The 23570-nt window shown below is 43.9% G+C and overlaps 1 protein-coding gene across 1 annotated transcript; it reads left to right on the top strand.

The window, feature by feature from the left end:
• The first annotated feature begins 9244 nt into the window (after positions 1 to 9244).
• Positions 9245 to 19745, top strand: CAVIN2 (caveolae associated protein 2). Its single transcript, XM_074910667.1, has 2 exons — positions 9245 to 9676; positions 17146 to 19745. Exons 1-2 carry the CDS (start codon positions 9284 to 9286, stop codon positions 17938 to 17940), a joined length of 1188 nt encoding a protein of 395 aa, XP_074766768.1. The 5' UTR covers positions 9245 to 9283; the 3' UTR covers positions 17941 to 19745.
• Positions 19746 to 23570: the final 3825 nt, after the last annotated feature.

Genomic DNA, 23570 nt, shown 5'->3' with positions numbered 1-23570 from the left:
ATTTCTTCAGTCACAACCTTCCCCTTCCATGGTCTTCCTTGCTCCCATTCAGTATTGTATTTGTGGCTACTGCTCCTAGCAAGCAATGAAGAAGCTGGAAAATGAGATTCTGTGCATAAAGAAAGCTAGGAGAAAAAGTCCTCCCCAGATGATTATTAATTTTCTCAACCCTTCTTTCAGCAATCTGCAATGCTGTCAGAAGATTCAGAGAGGAAAACGCTTTGGGTTTGGGTTTTTTTGGAGGGATGATGTCCCCCTAACAGTAGGTCTGCACTACCAAAAAATCCTATGCTAAGGAAAACTCTAAGCTAGATGAGATGCCCACATTCTCCTACTGTGCCCTAAATCCCTGAGCTCTTCCTGTCCTACTTCTAAGTGATGAAGAGCAGAAGAGATGAATCTCCATTCACAGGGGAAGCCATGGGACTTGGGGATCTGTCTACAGCTGGCATTGCACAGACGGGGATAGGTACAGTTGCCACTGATTTATATGCCACTTAGAAGAAATTTTTTGTGAAATTATTCAAGCAGCACTGTGTGGGTATGCAATCGGGGTGAGAGACAGTTGAAAACCAATGGCATAGCAGCTGGTTGGTTTGGAGAACTAATTATGGGGTGGAGCCTTACACATCTGGGTCATCGCTTCACATCCATCTCAGTTGCATACTAGTGACAAGGTCATTACTCTTTGACAGTTCCTTGGTGGCAGACATGAAATGGCTCTGCAGGTCCAGACCAGTTTGTAGTCCATGGGTCTCCTCCTTAGAGGACCCCACATGACAGGGACTAATTGATCTTTGCATTGGGAGCATGAGCAGAGATCTCAGGGCTGATCTGCTCAGGAACAGCATCCAGATTTGATGCACAGCAAGAGGCCAGCCTGGAAGAAAGCTATCCCACCAACTTCCCTGCCACGCCGATTCTGCAGCCACCAAGAGAACAGAAAATTCTTCCACAATCTTGGTCAAACACATTTGACATGACAAAACAAAATGGGCTTCACCGAAGGATCATTACTGGCAGAGTGCACCCAGTGCAACCACTTCACCATCCTTTCTCACAGCAGAAGTAACCTTTTATCTGGCTACAGTTACCGTCTGAGAGATCTCCAGAAAGCCTGGCAGCACAGTCTGGAGCCTGCAGCGGAGTCAGGCCTTAGTAGTTAAAGACCCACAACCCAAAATCAAAATAAAATCTTTGCAGGGAAAGACATACACCTGCTTCACAGCTGCAGCAGCCCCTCAGTGCATCTGGAGCTCGCTCGGATGACGGCCGGAGGAGGCACACAGCACAGGGGTGAGTTACAGGCTGCTGCAGGGCACAGGCCAGCGGTCATCTGAAACACTGAACAGCACCAGGGGTTCAGTTCTGCAGCCAATACATGTAAATAACTCCTGGTGAACTGTGCTTGGGTTAAAAACCAAGTTCATCCCGCTCATGGCTTTGATTTGAATGTGGGTTCACCGCCTGTAACCTAGAGCATGACAGCATGCAAGAGAGCGGGTCTAAAATCCTCAGTGCTCGCTGCATAAACAAACTAATTTGCAGCCTGACATTTTAGCCGTGTCCTATGTAGATGACTTTCTGCTTATTCAATACTTCTGAATAAAAACACTTAATAGCTGAGCCATAATAAATAAGGTATTAATACTATGCACTGCAGATGCTCGGTACCTGATTTAACCTTCTTTTTTTCTTCTAACCTCAACAGAGGCTCTGAAAAATATGCAACATTTTTTTATAACTAAGTTAATAAGTGTTTTCAATTACTGAAAATAATTACTATCAAGAACAGACAGCAGCATGCATAGGGTGTATATAAGACAGCAAGGAGAGAATGCAGGAAAGAGGGAGAGAAAGAACAAGAGAGGAGAGAAGATTCTGTCAAATACACAAGAACCTGCCAGCCTAGATTTCTGTTCTTCGTGTACAAGAATAAGCAGTTTTCTAAATATTCCTCTGTGAAGAGGAGGTAACTCCAGAGGCCTGGAACGCACCCCAACTTTTTGGAGGCTCTCCGACCCCAGCTCTCCTGGGGGGCTGAGAGCTGGCTTCTCCATGGAGCCCCGCCAGGTCACACCAGATGCAGTTTTCACAACAAACTGGCTGGTCAAGGTTTAAGTCCCATTTGTTTTTTAATCATTCGATTTCAACAGGTTTTCATTTATGCAAATTCATACAACTTACTATATGTTTGGGAGTCTGTTTTTCTTTCTTTCTTCCACTCACTACCTTAACACAGGCATGCTAGTAGTGACCTGAGGGTAAAAAGGATCAAGGAAAACCAAGAGTGCTGAGATGAGCAAATGCTATCACTGAGGCCAGCTGGCCCATGACAGATCCTGTTTGTCTATTTCTCACATCATTATCATGCTCAGCCCCATGAACCTTGCCTTGACCAGGTACTTGGAGAAGAGCTCTGGGATGCGCACCCGGAGTCTGCTGTTCTTTCATCCTTTTCATGCCATCTTGTCCCATCATCGCTGTTCATCAGAAACAGTAACTCAGGTTGACATCATTCCTACCAGAGACAGGAGCTATTGAATTATCTAAGGACAAACCTAAATACTAGCTTTTAAAGGATAACTGAGCTACTAAAAGCAAGTATTATTTTGGACATGCCATGTCATATTTATCACGCTTGGCTTTGCATTGTAGTGTTATCTCCTGCAATGTCATTTGAACAACATGAAGTCGCATGACACAACATGACAGATGCCTCAGCAATGAGGAAAATACACACTCTAGATTCCAGGTCCATTATAGCTCATCCCAAATCAAAGATTCAAGGGATACGAATGATGGTGTGTCTGTAGACCAAAAGTGACTCGAGACTTCCCAGTTATCTGCAGAGAACAGATCTCCTCAATTCACCTGCTTTTCACAGAATTAATGTTCTATTTGCTTCCATTAAATGTGATTTCATTATCATCTTCTTCCAAACAACCTGATGACAAAGTAGGAAAACCCTTCTTTCAGCTTTTTACCAATAACAATCCAGAGGAATGTGCCAGATAGAGGCAAACTCCTTTTTAGCACAATACTGATCATAATCCCTGATTTGCCACTAGAAAATCTCTCCTCCATTAAGAAGAGGCATAACCTTGAGCAATCTCCATAGAGCAACATAAGAACACTCTGCTAGTCTTCACAGGAGCAGACTATCCTTGTCCTTTCCAAGAAGGTTGCTCTCTTTAATGTTCCTTGAGAAATTTCAGCAGACAATAAATCATTGAGAACGTATTGTAATAAAAAGTATCCTAGACGAAAAAGCATCCATGTATATTCAGCTTCAAATTATTAAAAGCTTTCTAACTTTTACTCTCTTTTAGTAGAGGAGGAAAGAGAAAGCAGACACGTTATCTCTGCCCTTCACTGAAACCTCCCCTTTTTCAAGAAATATCAAAAAATGAAAGGGAAAAGTAGCTCTCTTTCCATACATAGTTTCTGATCTGAAATAGGGAAAAAAACCAGCATTTTTTTCCAAAAAACCTGGCACCTTTGGAGGACTTTTAAAACGTCAGTGAGCATTTTAATCACACTTCCTAAAAGCCCATCTTCTAGTTGGAAAGGGCTTTCTCCAAAAACAAAAACAAAAAACCCTCCCTCAAGCTCCAGTTCCCTGGTCCCTGTGACCTTGTAGACCCTTACACCCACCACAAAGTCTTGGCCACGGGAGCAGGTTTCCAGATTTTGAGGACTGCTGGTTCTCTGCTCCAAAAGCAGAGATAGTTCTCTGTAGGTAATCCTGGCCCCTCCTGCAGATTCTGCCATTTTTCATGTCCTTTTAATATCACCTCCATATCTTTTTTTATTCTGATATTAATGGACTTGCTTATCCTGCTCTGTGCCCCACATATTCGCTAGATGAATACAATAAATTGGCAAGTCTGGTCTGACTGGCCATATGCTGTTCAATTTGTGTCTGCTGGTGTCCTGACCTCACTTTTGTCTGAGCTGCTAAAAAGTCCAACTGAGCGGCTGAAATATTCTCCTTTATCTGAAGCTAAGGAAAGTATTCTTTCCCCTTTCACAAAACTTAATTTGCTTTTCAAAGAAGAAAAAAATAGTTTATTATTATGCTCCTCAAATGTCTGAGGAAATACACAGAAAACGCCTGGTACATATGGTATTTTTATGTGGCTTATTTTTTTCCTTGTCTACAAGTCTGCACAGAATTATTACTATTTGGCACACAGCAAAAGGAAGTCTCCTGTGCATAACATGATTTAGTCTGGCCGATAAAGTGGAAGTGGATTTCTTCGTTGCATATTAACTTCTGCTGGATACCATTTGCACAAGAGAGCAAAATTGCAGTTTCATGTTCTGTGATGATACATTTCCCATCAGCCAGCCTCATCTCTTTCTTTCCCCAAATATTAAAATCCCTCTCAACAGTGACTCTCCAAATTTCCCACTCTCACATATTGGCTCTCCGAGGACAGTTACTCTTGTTTGCCCGGAATTGCCAGCTGGGAGCCAGGTCCTGGGGGGTTCCCTCCTTCGGTGAGCAGAGCAGATGGCTGTCGGGACAAGCGGAGCCCTTGCGGGGAGGGTGCAGTGCCCGGCTCCCCCCGTGCACCCCAGGGACAGTGCAGCAGGAGGGGGTGGGCTCTGCCTGGAGCTTCTCCCAGCCGGTGCCTCACCCACAGCCTCTCACCGCTTCTCAAAGGCTCACGCTGTCAGTGCACCGAGGATGCTGCTGCTGCTGCTGCACCCTCCTTCTACGGCTCCCTTTCCACCAGCCCCCTCCTCTCCCAGCAGAAGGCCCAGGGCCCCCCGTGCTGCCCAGACCCCAATCCACCTTGTACACAGGTGCTGCATTTCCGCTTGCTCACCTCATGCTAAATATGCTGCATAGCCACCACGCTGCGTTTCCAGATTCCAGGGTTGTCTCCCTCGCCTGGGGAGCTGTGAAGCAGTGAGGGATTTCTCCTCCCCAGCCCAGTGCTTGCTCCTATATGCAAAACACTGCATGGCATCTGAGATACTGATATGTTCTCAAAATGTTAATACTAGTAACTATTGCTAAAGGAGAGGCTGTCCATAATCCACTTGTATTTACTGGCATCTATCAGCAGGGTTGGGTTAGTTGTACTGGTCCAAACTGGTTGCTCAGTGTCAAAGACAATGCAGTAAAATCAGCCACTCTTTCTCTAACCCATTAAGTTTCTTCTCCAATGCTTTTACAACACAACATAAACTGGGAGCTGTCGGTGAGACTGGTTCATAACAGATGTACAATTTTATTTTAAAAAACATCAAAAGACAATGTTAAGGGTTGATGGACTCAGGTGATGTGCCACTGGAAGGAACAGCCTGTGGTCAAAGGGGGGAAAATGCCTTCTGCTGGGACAAATCTCATCAGCATTTTTAGCCTAATAACACAAAACTCATTCAATCACTATGCACATTTAACGAACCAGTCAGTCTGGCCTCCATTTCCCCAGAAGGTCTTGGCCGGTTTCAAACAACCCTGGCTGAAAAGGCAGAGGCTCTAATGGTATGACAAATGTCACTGCGACAGAAGGAGCAGACCAACAGGAGGGAAATGTGACCCAGGACCAGCCCTCAGAGAAACCCTCCAGCAAGAGGCAACCAAGTTTCTTGTCTTCAGCCACTTGCTGGGTGCAGACACAGCATCGCTTCTTTCCATCCCATGCATATTCTCTTTTCTCCCTTGCGCCCCTGGAGCAGACATCAGCCCCCTCGAGGCAGCCTCCCTCCCTTGCTGGGTTCTCTCCCCACGCCTCCCACAGCTCCTCTCATTAACCAGCTCTTCGCCTACCCATGTTCGCACAGTCAGATGGCCTCACGCCATACCTTTGAAGTCAGTGGGAGCTTGGACATGAAATTCAATAAGCTGAGGATGACCTGTGCAGTCCCTGCCGTTCTTCCTTCCCCTATTAATTCCCCTCTCCTTCCTTTCCTGTCGTATTGTTTTACCTATTACTCCATGACTAATAAATTATCAGTAATGCTCCAGCATCAAACATTTATTATCCTCAGCACCACGTGACTAATGAGCAAGTTAACCTCCAATTTCTGTCTGTATAATTCACGCACATTGATTTTACATGAAAAGAACTCTTGACTTACATCAGATGACCCTGATAAATTTAATCTCTTTAATGCTTCCTCTTTCTAAATAAACGTAAAATGTTTTCCTCTAGAAAGTTTCTCACCATTAAAACCTGCATTGCAACTTGGCAAAAAAAACTCCTCCACTACCCTGCCGGATTAATCAATAAAACAAAACAAAAAAAAAAAAACCAAACCTGCATAAGAAGTCTCCAATTCCTCCAAGCGCTGGCAGCTCAGCCAGCCTGACAGCATTGTTACAAACGTGACAGGTAATCAGAGCTGACAGCTGGTGTCAAAACCCGCAGCGGGAATTTAAAGACAGGCTGGGAGAGGTACCAGTTTGGTGCCATCTTATTTCTGGTCTCATCACCCCTCCTTTCCCCATGGCATGGCCTCAAGGGCTGCTGACGTGAGCAGTAAGGCTGGGTGGGGAGCACAGGGAGCACCCAGGCAATGTGGCACCTCCCAGAGACCCCGAGGACTCCCCGGCAGTGGGTGCTGACGGGCCTTGCAGCTACATCAATGCGGCTCTCCTTGGCTTTGCAGGGTCAGAGGGCTAACCAGAAAACCATACTTCTGGTTTTGTGCTGGCTACCATGGGGCGTTGCAGCTTTTCCCTACAATGTACACAGGGCTGGGAGTTTTAGACACCCGAAAACTTGCAGAAACTTTGCAGAAGGCTCGTAACAGGAATCAGAAGAGTGTTTATTTAGATCACAAAGTGACTATCCTCTCCATCATGCATATGTGCCACGTACAGTAGAAGATTGATGCAGAAAGGCTTGGGGAGACAGGCTCCAAAGTGCAAACCAGAGACGGGTTGAAAAGCCAGCCAGGCCAGGGCTTTGCCACAGCTCATCAAAACCAAAGGAAAAAATAATTTTGAGAAAAAAATAACCCATGCTATTTAGCCACAGGAAAGATATGTAGCTAGGCAGGGACAGAGTTGGGTTGCTCCTCCCATGGGGAAGGAGGGAGAGGAAGAACTGGAGGTGAAACAGAGGCAGGGAGGAGATCTGGGCTTGCTGCTCCTCTGGCTTTGCAAGGGAGCGGGCTGCTGGGAGAGCAAAAGCCCCGAGTGGTACTGCTGGAGGCAGCAGGCTCCCTCCTCTCTGCCGCCACAGCCGCGGCCAGCATCTCATGCCTCTGCTGCAGGCAGAGCCGGCAGCAGCCTGTGCTGCCTCTGCTATGAACTGCGGCCGGTTTGAACTCCTGCCCTTCTCCCACCCACCCACCGACAGTGTGTTAGACCTGGCAGATCAAGGTGTGCTGCTGGTCTCTGCAAAAATGCCTCCTCCTTGCCCGGGCTCCAAGGTCCCAGCCAAAAAGAAGGGAGAGAGCAAGGAAGCAATCTGGGCAGGATCCTGTACTGAGAGGGGCAGACACCAGCCGCCCTTTGGAAACACAGATGTCTTAGGAAGGGCGTAGCAGGTAGTGCTGCCGGGGCGAGCCAGCGGCAACAGAAGGGTTTTGTTTAGGTTGCTCCTTTAAAATATGTCCACGCCCCTCTGAGCCTGCATATTTTACAGTCTCAGCATACTTGCCTTGTTGACAACTCTAGCAGACTCAGTGATTTTTTCCTAAGTGAACTCACTCACCGAATGCATTCTTTAAGCTCCCACAACTTGAAGAATAGAAGTTGTAGCCTGTAAAAAGCAAGGACCAAAAAAACAGATACTAACAGTAACATTGCAGAACATTCAGGGGCTCGAACATTCAGTGATTGAAATGGCTAACTCATTTACATTACCCTTAAGTCATTAATTTTTATTCCTTTTCATGGTAAGATGATTAAAATGTTTTCTGTGTACGATAAAAAAGGTGAGGATCACAGCCACTAGGACTCCAAATAGATGTTTTTAATCTACAGGATGTGGGAAAATCGTGGTGGAATTATGTATACCCAAGTATTAGAAAATATAATATTTCACGTACCCAGGTATTAGAGTTCTATATGCCCAAGCATTAGAAACATCTGCGTTGCAGCAAGAAGTCCTGTTGCCAGGCAAATGTCAAGAACAGAAGATAAAAAGAAATTGACTGTGCTTGAGAACGTCAGCATACGGATGAGCAACCCAAGTCCGTGAAACTTTGTAATATTTTCCCTGACGATAACAGCTTTGGATCAGACCTGGGAACAGTTATGTATTATTCTAAATAAACAGCTTGGTATTTCTTCATGCCAAGTAGCTCCTTTTGGTGCTTTGCAAAAGCTTGAAAACACTGTCCCTCTGCCACCACACCCACTTCATCGCTATCCTCTCCAAAACAGCTGTTCTAACCCCACAATTTTTTTAATCAAAGAAACGCTGGAGAATCCAGCCAGGGCAACCAGAGTGCCCAGCTAGCTTCCACATCATGGGCGGCGCATCAAATCTCCTGGCACTCCTTCCACCAGACATGCAACACCAGACTGGTTGGGGTTTTTTTAAATAATGAAAAGAAGAAGAAGAAGAATGGAATGGAATGGAATGGAATGGAATAATCGTCTTCTAAATTATTATTTAAACTGTAATAAGGAGGAGAAGGATTTAAATTATTAAAAGAAAAACCCAGTCTGGTTTGAGATTTGGTTCACGACGTGTGATTATGTTAATTAATATGACAATTATGCATAATTATCGTTACATTCGTATTATAGAAGAATAACTATCGTGATATTATGTATTATTATAACATATTAATACACGATATAATAATTGTCACACTGACCGTAGTAATAATTCCTTTGAAATCTCTTATTATTAGTTTAACTCCCTCAGATCGAATCGTCCACACCCACAAACTCTCTCGGACCATCACCACCACCCCCCTCTTGCTCCCTCCCTTTCCCAACCCCTTCTCCAGCAGCCGCCCGTCGTCCTCCCATCCCCGACGGCATTTCGCGGTATCTCCTGCCATCTACTGATGCTTACGAGGAGCCGACCACTGCGCTTCGCGAAGTGTGGGGCGAGAATACACCCCTTGCTTTGAAAAAAAAAAAAAAAAAAAAAGGAGGGGGGGGGAATTGGGAGCGGGGCGGGGGGACGCATCGGCGGCCCGGCCCACGGACCCGGCCCGCCCCGGGCGGCCTCTGGCCGCCCGGGGCGGGCCGGGGCCGGGGCCGGGCTCTGCCCGAAACCTCCCCCGGGGGAGGGAGGGGGGAAGGAGCAGCCCTTAAGAGCGGCGCCGGCATCCGCCATCCCATCCCGGCGCAGCGATGGGGGAGGCAGCGGGTGGCAGCGCGGTACCTCCGCTACCGCCGTCGGAGGCGGTCGGGGGGCAGGTGAACGCCCTGACCGTCCTGGCCTTGCTGGAGAAACTGGTGTCGATGTTGGAAGCGGTGGAAGGGCAACAGCGGCAGATGGAGCAAAGGCAGCGGGGTTTAGAAGGGGCGGTGCGGGGTATTCAGGGAGACCTGGGGAAGTTGTGTCGCAGCCACGGGGCGACGGGTGAAGCGGTGGAGAAGCTGCTGGAGAAGTCGCGGAAGGTGTGCGCTCACACCCGCGCAGTGCGGGAGCGGCTGGAGAGACAGTGCGACCAGGTGCGACGCCTCGAGCAGCATCACGCCCAGCTGCTCCGGCGGGACCGCTTCAAGGTGCTCATCTTCCAGGTGAGAAGCCCCACGGCTGCCCCCAAACCTTCCTTCCTCCCGACCCTGGGGGAAGAACCCGTTTCTGCTAACACCCAGCGGACTTGGGGAAAAGACGGACTTACTACCAACTCCCAGCAAACTTGGAGAAGAAGGCCGTCTTCTTGCTAACTTAGCAAAGCTGCGAGAAAAACCTTTCAATCTCGGCAGAGTTGGGGGAAGTGCAGGTTTATTTTGCTAGCTCTTGGCAAACTTAAGGAAAGAGCCCTCTTTTATTCTTAGCAACTTTATGAGAAATACCCGTTTACACTTAGCAAAACAGGCTCTTTCCCCAAGTTTGCTAACCCCTCCTAAATCCGGGGAAAGAGCAGTTGGTTTTGCTAACCGTTGGGGAAACTTGGGGAAAGAGACCTCTTTTATTCTTAGCAACTTTATATGAAATACCTATTTCTACTCTTAGCAAACTTGGGGAAAATAGGCTGGTTTACTAACTCGTAGTAAACCTGGGGAAAGAGCTGTTTTTTGCTAACTCTTACCAAACTTGGAGCAAACACCCTTTTATTTTTTTACTAACTTAACAAACATGTTGAAAGAGTCCTTTTTTGCTAATTTTTAGCAAACTGTGGGGAAGGAGCCATCTTTTACTCTTTGTGAACTTGGAGAAAGATTTGTCTTTTACTAACTCGTAGCAAATCTGAGGGAACAGACCTTGTTTTGCTCACCCTTAAGAACATTGGGGAGCCACCATTTATTCTTAGCAAACTTGGGGAAAGAGACACTTTTTTACTAACTCTTAGCATATGCGGGGAAGGATTTGTTTTGTTGTGGGTTGTTTTTTAAGCAAACTTGAAGGAAGGTCCCTTTTTTCGTTTTTAAGCAAACTCTTAGCAAACTTGAGAAAAGGGTTCATTTTGCAAACTCTTGGTAGTGGCCCTAAAAACCACCCTTGCAACTGCCCTCAGAAGCAGGAGAGGGGCAGCACTGCAGCTCCCTGCCACACTCAGCTCCTCAGGCTGTTCTGGCCCATTGAGGGATGAGCTCAAAATTCAGTTAAAAAATCAGCTTCCTGGGAGTCCATCCAGTGATAGCAGCAGTTTGCATATTTTCCCCTTTTTAAGCAATGGTCTGGACAGAACACGGAATGAGCTTTGACTAAACACAGGACGTGACTCTCTCATCCTTAAAAAAAAAGACAGAACTCACCACACACTAGGGGAAGGAAGGAGAGGGAGCACGGGTCTGGAGCACTCACCGGTCAGGAACATCACCAGCTCCTCAGGCTAAGCTTGTCAGCTGCATGTTACATCTGTCAGTAGCTAACTCTACTCCGTGGGATGTTGGGGTTTTCCTGTTTAAAAAAATCCAAAACAACAGAGCAGAACTTGATTTTAAAAGTTGGCAGGCCTGGCTGGTGCACAGGTGCTTGCCCCAGAAAGGAAGCCCCCCATCTCCCTGCTTATTGTTCTCACAAATTACCGTCCTGGCTTGTCACGCCAGAAAAGGAGGAGCTGCAGTATGTACCGAGCATGATAGTTTCCACCCGGGAAGGAATGTGGAAATTATTCCAGGGGCTGGTTAAATTAAGACACATGTTTTCTGGACTTCTCTGAGTAATTTAAGGTCTGTTACTGTAAGTCAAAGCATTGCTGTCTCCCAGGCCATTTTAGCTAACGACTGGCTCCTGCCTCCAGGTTCAGGCGTAGACCTTGAACACTTTCCCTGGAGAGAGTGCACCAGCTTGGCCTGTGGGAAGGTAATTTTGTGGCGTTCCTGTTACTTGTGAGTGTGAGAATTAAGGCCTTGCTATTGCAACTAGAGCATCTTCCTCCAAAGAATCCAAATTTTAGCATTTTTAAGATGATGGTGTGTAGAGGAAAGATGAAAACATCTGTGTGGGGGCAGTTACGGTTGCCTCAGCTGGGGATCCGTGTTACTGCTGTTCAGTGGCAGTGATTCACGGGCACTGGGTAAAAGTACTGGTAAAACTTGCCAAGAAGGGTTTGAAGGGTAGAGCAGCATCCCAACAGGGGACGGCTGGCTTGGCTTGTTTTGCAACACTAAACAGCATTGCAAAGCTAAGGCCTATTTAAACCTCCAAACCTTTCCTTAATACTGTGTCCTAAAGTGCACAAACCCAAAGCAAACAACCCAGGTCTGTGCCCCAGAACAGCAGCTACAGAAAATCCACTGCTTCTCCACAGCTCATCACTGGGGTGGCACCTTTGGACAGAGGTCTGCTCTTCTTTGCTTTAACGAGGATTTAGTTGATGATGTTCCTGTGTCTCACTGGAAAATACATTGCCGGGGGGGCGAGCTGATGTGGATCAGGAACACAGGCCTTAGAAAAGAAATACTGCAGTTAAATTTAGGAAAAAAAATTCAGCTGTCAACTGGGAATTGCTCCTGGCACTGGCCTGTTGCTAAAAGCTAGTGGGGCTCTCTGCAAAACTAGGGTGGCCAACAGAACATCCCGGGGCGTGGGAGGGTGGCCAGGGCGGGCAGTGCTTGGGGCTTTCTGCAGCGGAGCCTGGGAGGAGCTGGGATTTTCCACTGGGAAGCCGCCGTACCCGGGGCGAGGGCAGGTGCTCAGAGGCCGTGCCCGCACGCCTGCTGCCAGCCTGGGCAGGCGCCTTACCTGCGTGCCCACCTCCTCAACATCTCCCTGCGGGGTCTCCTTAAAAGGTGGAGGCGAGATGACCTGGTAGCGGGGCCACCGCCTTGCTAGGATATTGCACAGAGGGAAAAGAGCAAAAGTACTGCCCTGAGCAGGAATCCATGGAAAAACAATTGCAGGAAGGAGAAGTCACAGCAACGAAGCCATATTGACGCCAGATTTCTGTAAAAACAAAAGGGAAATCTGGATAGATGAGACTTCTCTTCAGTTCGAGGATTCTTTTCCGCTGAAAAAACAATCCAAAATTTCACACAGCATGTTTCTTGTTAGGATGCACTTTTCCAGCTTAGGAAGACAGCTCGGTATGAAAATAAAAATATGTATTTGTGATTCAGTTCTGCATTCACCATATACCTCAAACTCCCTGATACTTGGTGGGAGCACTGAGCATAGCCAGAACACATGACTGAGCTCTAGCTCTGCATTTTATGAAACCGTGCTGCCACTCACCAGCATCAGCTTACCCTCAGCATACATGCTGAGAATGAACTGCGTTTAGAAGAGTTCAGCTATTTACATATTTCCCATTAAAATGCTCTTCGTTTTCTCTCCCTAGGCTGTCTGTGTTGTTCCTAGTTTGCATATATTTTTTTAATTGGTGACATATTTTAATGGAGCTCCATTCCAAGCATTTCAGGATGCAGAAGTTATTACAAATGCCACAAGTGACACAGCAATTCAGCAAAACTCTGAAGTGACTGTTTTAAAAATCCTTGTTAAGCTTTGGCATTGTTCCCCTCTATTTTGTTCTCACCACATGACCAGCTTTTTGGTTTTGGTTTGGTGGGGTTTTTGTTTGCTTTTTTAGCTGCAAAAGCAAAATGCAAGATGAAAAAGGCTCATGTTTAATTTTTCAATTAAATGTCATGTTTACTAGTGAATAGGACAGATAAAATAAGTCAAAATTGCAGCTTGGGGTCAAGCACACTAATATTCAAGCCCCGTTCAGATGTTGCTCTTGGTAAATGCTTCATCCTGAAATGAAGCAAGAGGAGGGCACAGGAAATCAGCCATTTGGTTGTATCTTGTTATTTGGGTCACTGTAATAATCTTTTGAAAAAGCAACTTCAAACTCAAAAATGAACAAGTGAGGGAAACAGAAGAATTATAAGTGGTAATGCTATTATCTACTAAATTTCCCACTGGAGCCTTGCAGGGAGACTACTCCTGTATTGATTAATGACAAAAATACCTCATATGGCTCTTAGGACTTGATCCAGCTGTGTTGTGGGAGGTCAGGAGGATGTGGCATCCAAGGCCCCAGCCTGTGCAGGACGTGCAAATAGTCAGCTGGTGATTTCCTCCTCCTTGCCCGCAGGCCCAGCCTGCTCCCTGCCCTCATCCCTCCCCATGGTGACATCCAGGTCTGAAGAGCACGTATTTGTCTGAAGGAAAGTAGGTGGAGCTGGAGCTGTTTTTAGAAGGACTTGTCATCTTTTGACCTATTTTGTGTGACAAAACAAGTTTTAGACTAGTAATTATTTAGGCATATAAACAGCATCTACAACGTACAGAGGAGCCTGGACTGCTGTAAACATGGGAAATGCCATTTCCCCTTTGTGAAGGCTGTGGCCTCTTACAACAAATCTAACAAAAATCCAAACCAAAGCATGCTGATTTCACTTATACCGCATCAAAGATTCAGCACTCCTGAGTAAATTAACAGCCTGTTCACTCAGGCTGTCCAGTTCTGTAGTACACTGTTACGGATCTTTACTTTCTAGCAAAAGATAGGGATGCCGTTATGACCTATAGAAAGTTCCTGAGAACGGATGATCAAAGCCACAGGGAAGGTGATGCTTTTAACCTTGCAAGTATTACTAGTATTAGCAGGAGTTGTTTTTACAGAGAATGTGCACTATTCTATTCATCTCCTACATGGAAAAATGAAATTCAGAGGAGCTAGCTATCTGCAGTCAAGCTGAGAAAATGCAGGTGCTGTTTTTGAACTTGGATGTGGAAAATAAAAAGATGTATTGTTTTCTCAGAATTTTAGATTAGATCAAGAAGATCAAAGTTCTACTTTTTTTTTTTTTTGGCATGAAAATAGTTCCGCAGTTTGTAACAGTTGGCATTTTTCAGTGTATTGTTCTAGTCTTCCTAAATGAAATACCAGACTGCTTGAAAAATGTATCAAAACAAAAATATAGCTGTCATGTAAACTTGTTAGACCAAAAAGTTACCAAGTTACCAATAGCCCACACGTTATCAATAACTGTATTTGAAACAGAAACATCTGGTCCACCACAGAACATTCCTGCTATACCACCTTTGTATTTCCAAAGCATTTAATTTCTTTTCATTTGCATTTTAATAGTTCCTGTGATCCTAAGGTCTTTTAGAAATGTGAGCTAGGAAAGCATGTCATTCCCATTGTACAGGCAGAGTAATAGATGCCCAGAGGCTGATGTTTTCCAAGGCCATGCAGGAAGTGTAGATAGGTGATTTCTTGAATGCCAGTATCGTCTGATAGCCAAAGACCACCTAGGATCTGCTTTTAATCAAATCATTAGCTCATTAATAATTCATATATTTTGGTGGCTTTTTTTCTGTATAAATATTGATAGTTTGACAGTCTCCCTTCTACTCAGTGTCAAATTTGATAAAAATTGAAATAAAACCTATGTCCATATTCTTCTAGAGACCTCATGCAGTACTTCAGATTAACGTGAATACTGTAGACACAGAGCTGAGCTGACACTGAGAAGAGCTGTACAGGCCCATCTCTGCCTCAGACTGCACTGTGCTCAATCTCACATGATACCACGCTGCTAGATTAAAGACTTCAAATGTTACAACCCATCAGAGTTTTCTGTGCCATTCAGGCACTTACACCTGAACGTTCAGATGGTTAAAAGTGTATGAGATTACCTAGGTTTGGAAAGAATGCACAAGACATGTAAATTATGCTTTATACTGAGTTCTCAGTGCTCTGGGGAATAATTTAACACTGCAGCCAGTCATGTAATCCACATTTCATTAACTGCAGTGGAGAGAAAATATAAATATTTGTACTGCAGTTACAGCTGTTTTCACTTAAAGCTTGTACAGGTTTTCGTTGTTTTGTTAAGTTGGTCACTGTTGCTGATAGTTGTAACAACACAGCAAGTGTTGGGAAAAGAGCCCTGCCTTTATTAGATGTTCCACTGGAAGCAAAGCGCTTGAAAAGCTTTACCTGTGCCAGTGTATCCGACCGAACCCGCTGGTCCAGAAAGCTGTGCAGAAACGGTAGAAGTAAAGCACGTACAAACTGTCAAACCGCTAACTATTTTTTTGATATTTTGCATTTTTATATCCTTGAGCGATGCTCACCAACACACTTGAATCACAGTATATATGATTATATATGTGTATATATGGTTTAAAATGATTCTGCCTGCCCACATGCATGTTCTCGAGTTCCAGAAGCTCTGCAAGGTAGTCAGGACCATTTTGTTTTTAAAAACAACCATGTACAACATCCTTATATAGCTTTGACAGCAAATTTAACCCAAGACATTGTTCTCTCCAGTGATCACAACTACATGCTCAGCCCTGAAATAATGAGCATGAACTTGGAAGTGGATGTGGCCTTTTTTCCCCTTAACTGTACACTCAGGCCCACTAGGGACAGATCTGAGACTATTACAACCATTCCACTCAGCACTTACTGCTTTTCGTATCTAAAGATAAATAGGGGGGGAGGGAAAGAAAATCCTTACAATCCATACAACTAAATGATATTGCATGCACTCTGTCTGAAAATGACAAAAAAGGTAATGAATAGAGACTATGCAGATCTAAAGCGTAATGATTCTGAAAGGAAAAGGGAGTGTGTGAGGAGCCTCATTTTCTTTGCATGGGCAGATGCCCGCAAAACCTACTGCAGAACAGAGTGTTCATTGTGCTGCCTCTGAACTGCTTGGGGTTGCAGAGCTTCTGCACTGGGTAGTCACAGAGGTCCTTCATTACAAGTTGCAGCTTCCACCCTTGTTCAGCCTGATTTGTTTTCAGATATCTTTCTTTCTTTCTATGGCCCTTCTTGGTTTTGTTTCTACAAAACAATCATTTCCCTCTTAGCTAGAAGAGACTACTGGTGTTTTCTGTGTCGTATAATGTCTGGTTTATATGCCATAAACTTTTTATTTTTCAAGGAGTTGTCCTGTTCATATTTACCACCCAGATTTACTATATTTTTTCTGTAAATAGCTGTAAAATAGCACACACTCTAAACATCATGGGCTGCATGGTTTCTCAGTATCAACAATCCATTTTAACAGCAACATATATTTTTCTGAAATACACTGAAAGTGCTTAACTGCATTTGCCATCTAAGATACCTCTCAGATGGAACCAACATCTCTGCAGAGATAGTCCCAGTCTTTGGCTAGAGAAACTGAAAGCTCGGGGGGGGGGGGGGGGGGGCGTTACATGACTTCTATAGGTCTATGCAGGGGTCTGTAGTATCACCTCCTTATCCGCCATCCCTTCTCCCCAGGGATAGGTGTACAACTTCACAGCTAAACTCTTATTAAAGAATATCTAATTTAAATTACAAAGAATGGGATTTCCATTCTGTATGTATTCCAAGTCACTCTGAAAGAGAAATCTTACAGCTGACAGCTCATTAGTCTTAAACTTTACCAGATAATGGTTCAGTGGGCTTTGAGTGGCTTGTTACTGGTTAAATATACTGAAACAACAAGAAATGTTCAGCATTCTTCATCTCATCGTGGGGGGAAAAAAAAAAAAAAAAAGTAATTGTTCAGGGTTGTGCTTTGTTTATTAAATTTGTGTCCTGTGAACTATGAAACTCAAATATTGTCGATTTTTTCAGGAGGAAAATGAGATCCCTGCCAGTGTTTTTGCAAAAGAGCCTATTCCCAGCATCACAGAAGGAAAAGAGGAGCCTGTGGATGAGAACAAAACACTGGAAGAAACTTTGCACACGGTGGAGTTGTGTTCAGATGATGAAATGTTTCACGAGGAAGATGATATGGATGATAGTGCAGAGGAAAAAACAGAAGAATCAAGAGCTGAGAAAATTAAAAGATCTAGCCTCAAGAAGGTAGACAGCCTCAAGAAAGCATTTTCCCGCCAAAACATTGAGAAGAAGATGAACAAGATCAGCACAAAGATTGTCTCACCTGAACGGAGAGAAAAGATCAAGAAATCGCTTACTGTACATCATCAGAAATCCTCTTCTTCAAAGAGTTCAGCTTTCAAAGTATCTCCCCTCACATTCAACGTGAAGAAAGTCCGTGAAGGAGAAAGCCCTGCTGAAGCTGAGGACAGACCAACAGAAACTACAAGCAACGACCAAGCTGAGAATGAGGATGAGACATCGTTTGCTGACATGCACTCAGATATGACACCTACCACCTCGCTGACCGAGGAGGGCAAAGCAGTAGCTGATTCTCTAGAGAAGGAAACCAGAATGGAAGGGAATGCCATGATGAACAACAACATTGAGCTGTCCATTGTTGAAGATGATGAAGACTATAGGATGCCTCTGGCAGTTTCTAGCCAGAAACTGTATGATGAAAGAAACAACCCAGTCAGCGGGGAAATGGAACAATCTGATGAAGAAACGACCCAGGCAGCAGTCCTGCAGATAGACCAAACAGCATAATCAACCCAAGTCTTCCTTCACCTTCCAGATATGCACGGTTTTACTTAAGCGAGTAACTGGTTTCTGCTACACAGGTGTTAGTAGCAATTTGGTTTATTCCATCCTTTTCTCTGCAGTGGTAATTTATTGCATCGTGTTGGAATGCAGAATGAACGAGGTCAGTGATGCAGGCTGCAACATGCTCCATTTTAGGCTGAATCACCGGTGTTTATTAATTTAAAGATGCTGTCCGCTGGCTTAAGAGACAATCAGGAAAAGAGTATGTCTAGTAGAAGCAAGCTGGTCAACTGTCTTTCTTATAGTTAGGTCAGAGGAACGTGTGGAGAGTAGTCAAAACCCAAACATTTCCATTCTGTTTTCTTCCCTCTCAGTATTTCAAGACACTGTGAGTAGTTTTGTATGTCAGTGTAGAAATACGGTTGAGAACATTTGATTTCAGTTTTCTTGCTATGCTCTGTGAACACTAACAGTCTCAGTAACTGTGCATACACGTATAGTTTGTTTGGGGCTTTGCTGCACGATGCTAAAAGAGCAGAGTACTTAAGAGGGCAAAGCTGAAAAGTGGTTCCATCCCTTTCAGTGAGGGAAAGATTTTTGCCAGTAGCCTCTCGCTATTCACTTAAAAGAAGTGACTGTGTTTAGGTGAAAATTAAAAGATGTTTTTCAATATACTGGAGTTACGGAAGTACATTAGTGACAAGCATGAATGTGTGATTGGTTACTGTACCTTTAAGAGATCAGAAATTGAAAAAAAAGTAGAAAATTTGACAGAAACAGAGAGAGAGTCTGAAGAAAGTACGAAATAATATGAAGTATAAAAAAAAGCAAAACTAAACCCCCGCAATATTAAGTCTATACTCCCAGCTTACAGAATATATACTCAGATAACACTAATTAATTCATTCTTAGTCTTTATAGCAGTATACTATCAAAATTTGCACCTGCACAACTTTGTATCTCAGAGTATTTTGAAAATAGCATAACTTTTTACAAATTATTTCATATAGAGCTATATCTACACAGAAGAGTTAGAAAATTACAGGGATGTAAGGACAATTTTTTCAAAAAGGTGAAATACTCTTTTAGGCATATCTAAAGGGAACAACACGTTATGGATTGAACTTCATGGCAGGGATGAGTTTACATGAGGATGAGTCCACAAAGCCACAGGATTTGATTCTCTGCTGATAACTTCCATCAAAGCCACCTACATGCTCTCAAAATTACAAGTCTGTAATTTTTCAAAATTAATTGAAAATGAGAAGTTACGGGGTAGTTTGTTCACTATGAATGTTCATTCCTGTCACTTACAGGTAGGGGAAGGGAGGAAAGTGAAGCACAACACCCACAACAGTTACCTTACATCCTTGTTTGTTTATGCAGTGGGTTATTTTTATTTTTTATATATATATATATAAAATTCTACTGATACTTAACATTGCACTAAAAGGTTGCTTCCTTTAACTTGTATTTAGAATCACAGATTACAGGGGAAATAAAAACTGCAGAAAAAAATATAATTCTGAAATGATTAACAGGTATTACTCAACAGGGGTAATATCTGTAACCAGTAAATCACACTGGAAGTTAGCTGATAAGAGCTTAGAGTAGGTGAGTACTATTAGGAGTTAAGCTCTTAAGTGTATGGTATCATATAGGAGATACTGTTTGTAAAAAAAAAAAAAAAAGTCATGGCATAACTCGTGCAGCTATATTTTTATTTTGTATTAACTACAATGGATTTCAATAATTTTTAATTGTAACTAACTACAAATATGACAAATAAAAGCATGACAGAAAACACAGCCATGTCAGTCTTTGGGAGAAGCAGTCTGAGAAGTTGGCAAAGATGAAATTTAAAGGTCAAGCATTTATTACTTCAGTTCATGTCCCTGTTGTACCTATATAATTTTCTTTCTCATCCTCTGCTGTTATTTAACAACACAAACACCAGTGCTTCGCTTTCCAGACACTTGCCAGATCTCTAGACCATCTGAATGTAGTCAGGCACTTTCCAAAATTTGCAAGCTCCTTCTGCATTTTTTTTATTGGACTGCAGCATACTTCTAATACTTTAAATAGTCCTGAAAGCATTTTTATATTGAACTGTATATTCTGTTTAACAGACACAGATAAACTCACGTCTTCTAGTGCCACATAGTCTTTAGCAGGCTTAATTTTACTGACAGACCAAAGAACGCATGTTTAACCTTTATGTAACAGCTGTCAACTTCCCGCAGCCACCAAGCGCTAACCAGGAACTCCAGCATCATGTTTACATTTTGCTTTCAGATATGCCTGGTTTGTTTGTCCTGCTAAGCTTTAATTCAAACAATACCCTTGGCCATGCTTTTATTCAGTTTTAGAGATGCTGAAACGAATCCCATGCACAGTATTTTAGGAGCATTACAATGCTATCCAGTAAAACCATTGGAAATGCAGATACTGAGCATCTGTGACAATTATTTCAAATACCCACTTCAGGATACACTACACGTACAGCCATCAGTTGCAGGACTAGAATTAAACGTTTTCTGTTGTGATTGCACATTTACAGGGGTGAGCAGGCCTGCAAGAGGAAAATACTTAGTCAACTCATGAATGTCTGCTTTTGTCCTATCTTAGAGGAAGAATCAAGCTCAGGATCCTGAGATGTCCCCCAAGCTGTTTCTTCCCTTCTTCATTCTCGAGTCCCAACTAAAAACATTAGTCTGCAAAACTTACTGTTTCGGGGAGGAGACAGACTGCACCACCAGCAGCACTGTCTTCTTTCAAGTATCTGAAGTATGTGCCTGGATCTCGTCAGGCTGGCAGATGTCAAGCATATGCATGGGTATTCCATGCTTGTGCTGACAGGTTTGTCTACATAATTACTTTTTTTAAAAACTGCTTGTTTACCCTTGACACAATAACGCAGTACAGTGCCTGCCTGTGAGCTCCACTCGTCCCATTATTCCTTGGAGGACCTCACCTGTTAGCTGCTGCATGGATTCAGAGTTTGACCTCCACTGAAATCGGCAGGAGCTTTGCACAAAGAAAGAGGGTGTGATAAAGTACTTATGGTATAAATATTTAAACTAACAGCACTCAGTGGCTGGTGATACTTCCATTTTCAATGCAGAAAACCAGCTGACATTTCTGTCCCCTATTAGGGGAAAGGGCAAAGAGCATCCTGTTGACCCCCATGTGCTAATCCATGAGCCGGCTCTGCTGTGAAAAGGCACAGACACAGGCTTTCTGGAGCATTTCACTGTCAAAAAAAGAGAGTGCAGTAAAAGCCCTCATACAGGCCTGACTGAAGCACGTTTGATGATTAAAGAGACAGAAGAAAGGGAAGAAAAGGATCAGAAGGTAAAATATACCTGTATGCCCTTTACACTGATGCAATGAAACCCGTTTGTTGTTACAGGCTGTAATGCCAAACAGTTACATGACTGCTAGTCACACACTTAAAGATGTAAACTCAGAAGAATTAGTGAAGTAATGGCAACTTGTCAGAGGGCAAACTGTTCACCGAGGGACTGGTATAACCCTGAACGTCAGTGAAAAACCTTCAGCTGGCTCAAGGGACTCTCTGAGCTGTACAATAGTTTTGGGCCACATGTACAATTCCTGTGACCATCAGTAAGAGCTGTGTGCATAGATGCAGGATGTGAGACCTCTGTATCTCCCCAATCCAATCTGCTTAGCTCATCAACAGAATAAAAAGTTTTACTGCCATCAGCACTGCTGTTGCAACAGTGTGGCAGAAAGGAAGGCTCTAGCCTGCTTTTCAGGGTGCATTGTGAGCAAAATGTCAAACTAAGTTCTGACTGCAAGGTCTTTGCTGTTGGTAGCTGCATACAACGGGGCAAGTGTAGCTCCAGCTCCTGAAAACCAAGTGTGCAGATAGAAAAGTTTCACTGTGGCCCACTAAACCACACACACTCATTCTGGGTGTCAAGGGGAAGGTGTCAGGTAGTTTTCCTGCATGCAAAGAAAAAGATTCAACCCTCGAGCAAAGCAAACACGCAGCTGTTTGGCCCCAGTCCTGGTTAGGGTTTTGCCTAGGCAACTAAACAACTGGCAGGAAACAACTGCCAGAGCAGCCTGGAGGGTGCTGACTCAGCACGTAAGTATCTGCCACTCTGACTCACGGCCCTCGCCTTCCCAAATAAATGGAAAAAGGCTGATAGCCACTTTCCACCACTTTAAAATGCCTTTTGCCAGGGTTTTGTTTCAGGATCTGCATTTGAACCAGCATCAACCCCAGGCTGAGTCTAATTGCATGCATAAAGAAATTCTAATCAGCATACTTGCAGCTGTTGGTGGTGGCTGATCTTTGCTGCCCTCCTTTTGATCAAAATGCCTTTTTTCCCTTCCTCTCACTCCACCAAGTCATTTTCAGGAGTCTGAAGTGTACACTAATTCAAATAAGGAACTCTTTCTAACTGCATGTTGAGAACTGATAATCAATGTCATCTTTAATTTTTCTTACATGGTTATCCCCTTTAATGGAGTGTGCCACAGTAACGGAGAATAAATCTGCTCTGGGTTAAGCTAGAGATTGTTATTTATTTTTCTTTCAGATCAGAGATTAATATTGCTGTATGACCATTGGCACTAACCTCTTTTTCCATAGCAACACTAAAGAGAACATAAACTATGAGTCATAATTTCTCTCTGGAGGACTTTTTTGTAATTATGATCATTCCACAGTTCCTAAAATATGTTAGCTGATATATAGCTCTGGTATAACAGCTTTGATTTTCCTTCGTTTGAACACACAGGCAGAAAGAAGAGACTTCCATTATTTTCTCTTTCTCAGGCTGAGCTAAACACTACACAAAGTACCATACATTCATTATTCATTATAGCTGCGTGGCTCCTAAAAACTCTACAGCAACGTTTTCTTTATAAAGGTGGAACAGGTTTCCTTGCTTTCAGTAACCTTAAATGATACTGACCTTCTAAAAGAAAACTTGTGTCCTTCCCAATGTGGTTAGCAAATTGGGGTCTGACAGCTGGAACTGATCCAAACTGGAAGCTGTATTATATTGGGTGGCAGCAAGGTAGCACACTAGCATTGCTCCTCTGCCAGTCAATAGCTTTAAACTCTCCAACATTTCCTCTCCCACAGAACACAGCTGCAATATACAGCCCAAATTCAGTAATAATCGTGATTCTTTTTACACCCTTCAGTGAAAACCTGGCCTTGGAACAACTTGTCCATAGAGCTCCTTAGAATATCTCAACAGATGATCGCACCAGATCATCACAAGAGACTGTAAGACTGTGTGTGGCTGGCTCCTACATTTCCCTTAAAACACAGTCTGCTGCATGCCAGCGCAAAGCGCTTAGAAAACCTACAGTGCATGTTGCAGGAGAAGAATTAAGAAAAACTATTAGCAAACCCAAGGACACACATATTCAGTCAACAGTTATAACGCAAAACGGAGAGACAGAACAAGCTTGCACCTCTCGCTGCTCTGCAATGTGATCCCCAACAGCTAAACCAAACCCAGACTGCAGCAAGACAAAGGATATGTGGTTTGCTCTTGCCTTGCCAGTATGAAGCGGTGCACACAGGCTCAGGCTTGTGCAGACACACTACGAAAGACCAGAACGCCAACCAGCGTAGTGTCAATGAC

The sequence above is a fragment of the Athene noctua genome, chromosome 7 (genome assembly GCF_965140245.1).
Source record: "Athene noctua chromosome 7, bAthNoc1.hap1.1, whole genome shotgun sequence".
In the NCBI taxonomy this organism is placed as follows: domain Eukaryota; kingdom Metazoa; phylum Chordata; class Aves; order Strigiformes; family Strigidae; genus Athene; species Athene noctua.
Note: the sequence above shows the minus strand (reverse complement) of the source record. Positions and strands in the feature narration are given on the sequence as shown.

Coding starts and splice junctions, on each gene's coding strand:
- CAVIN2 (XM_074910667.1), top strand. CDS start 9,284: ATGGGGGAGGCAGCGGGTGGCAGCGCGGTACCTCCGCTACCGCCGTCG. Junction 9,677..17,145: donor TCAAGGTGCTCATCTTCCAG/GTGAGAAGCCCC, acceptor CGATTTTTTCAG/GAGGAAAATGAGATCCCTGC.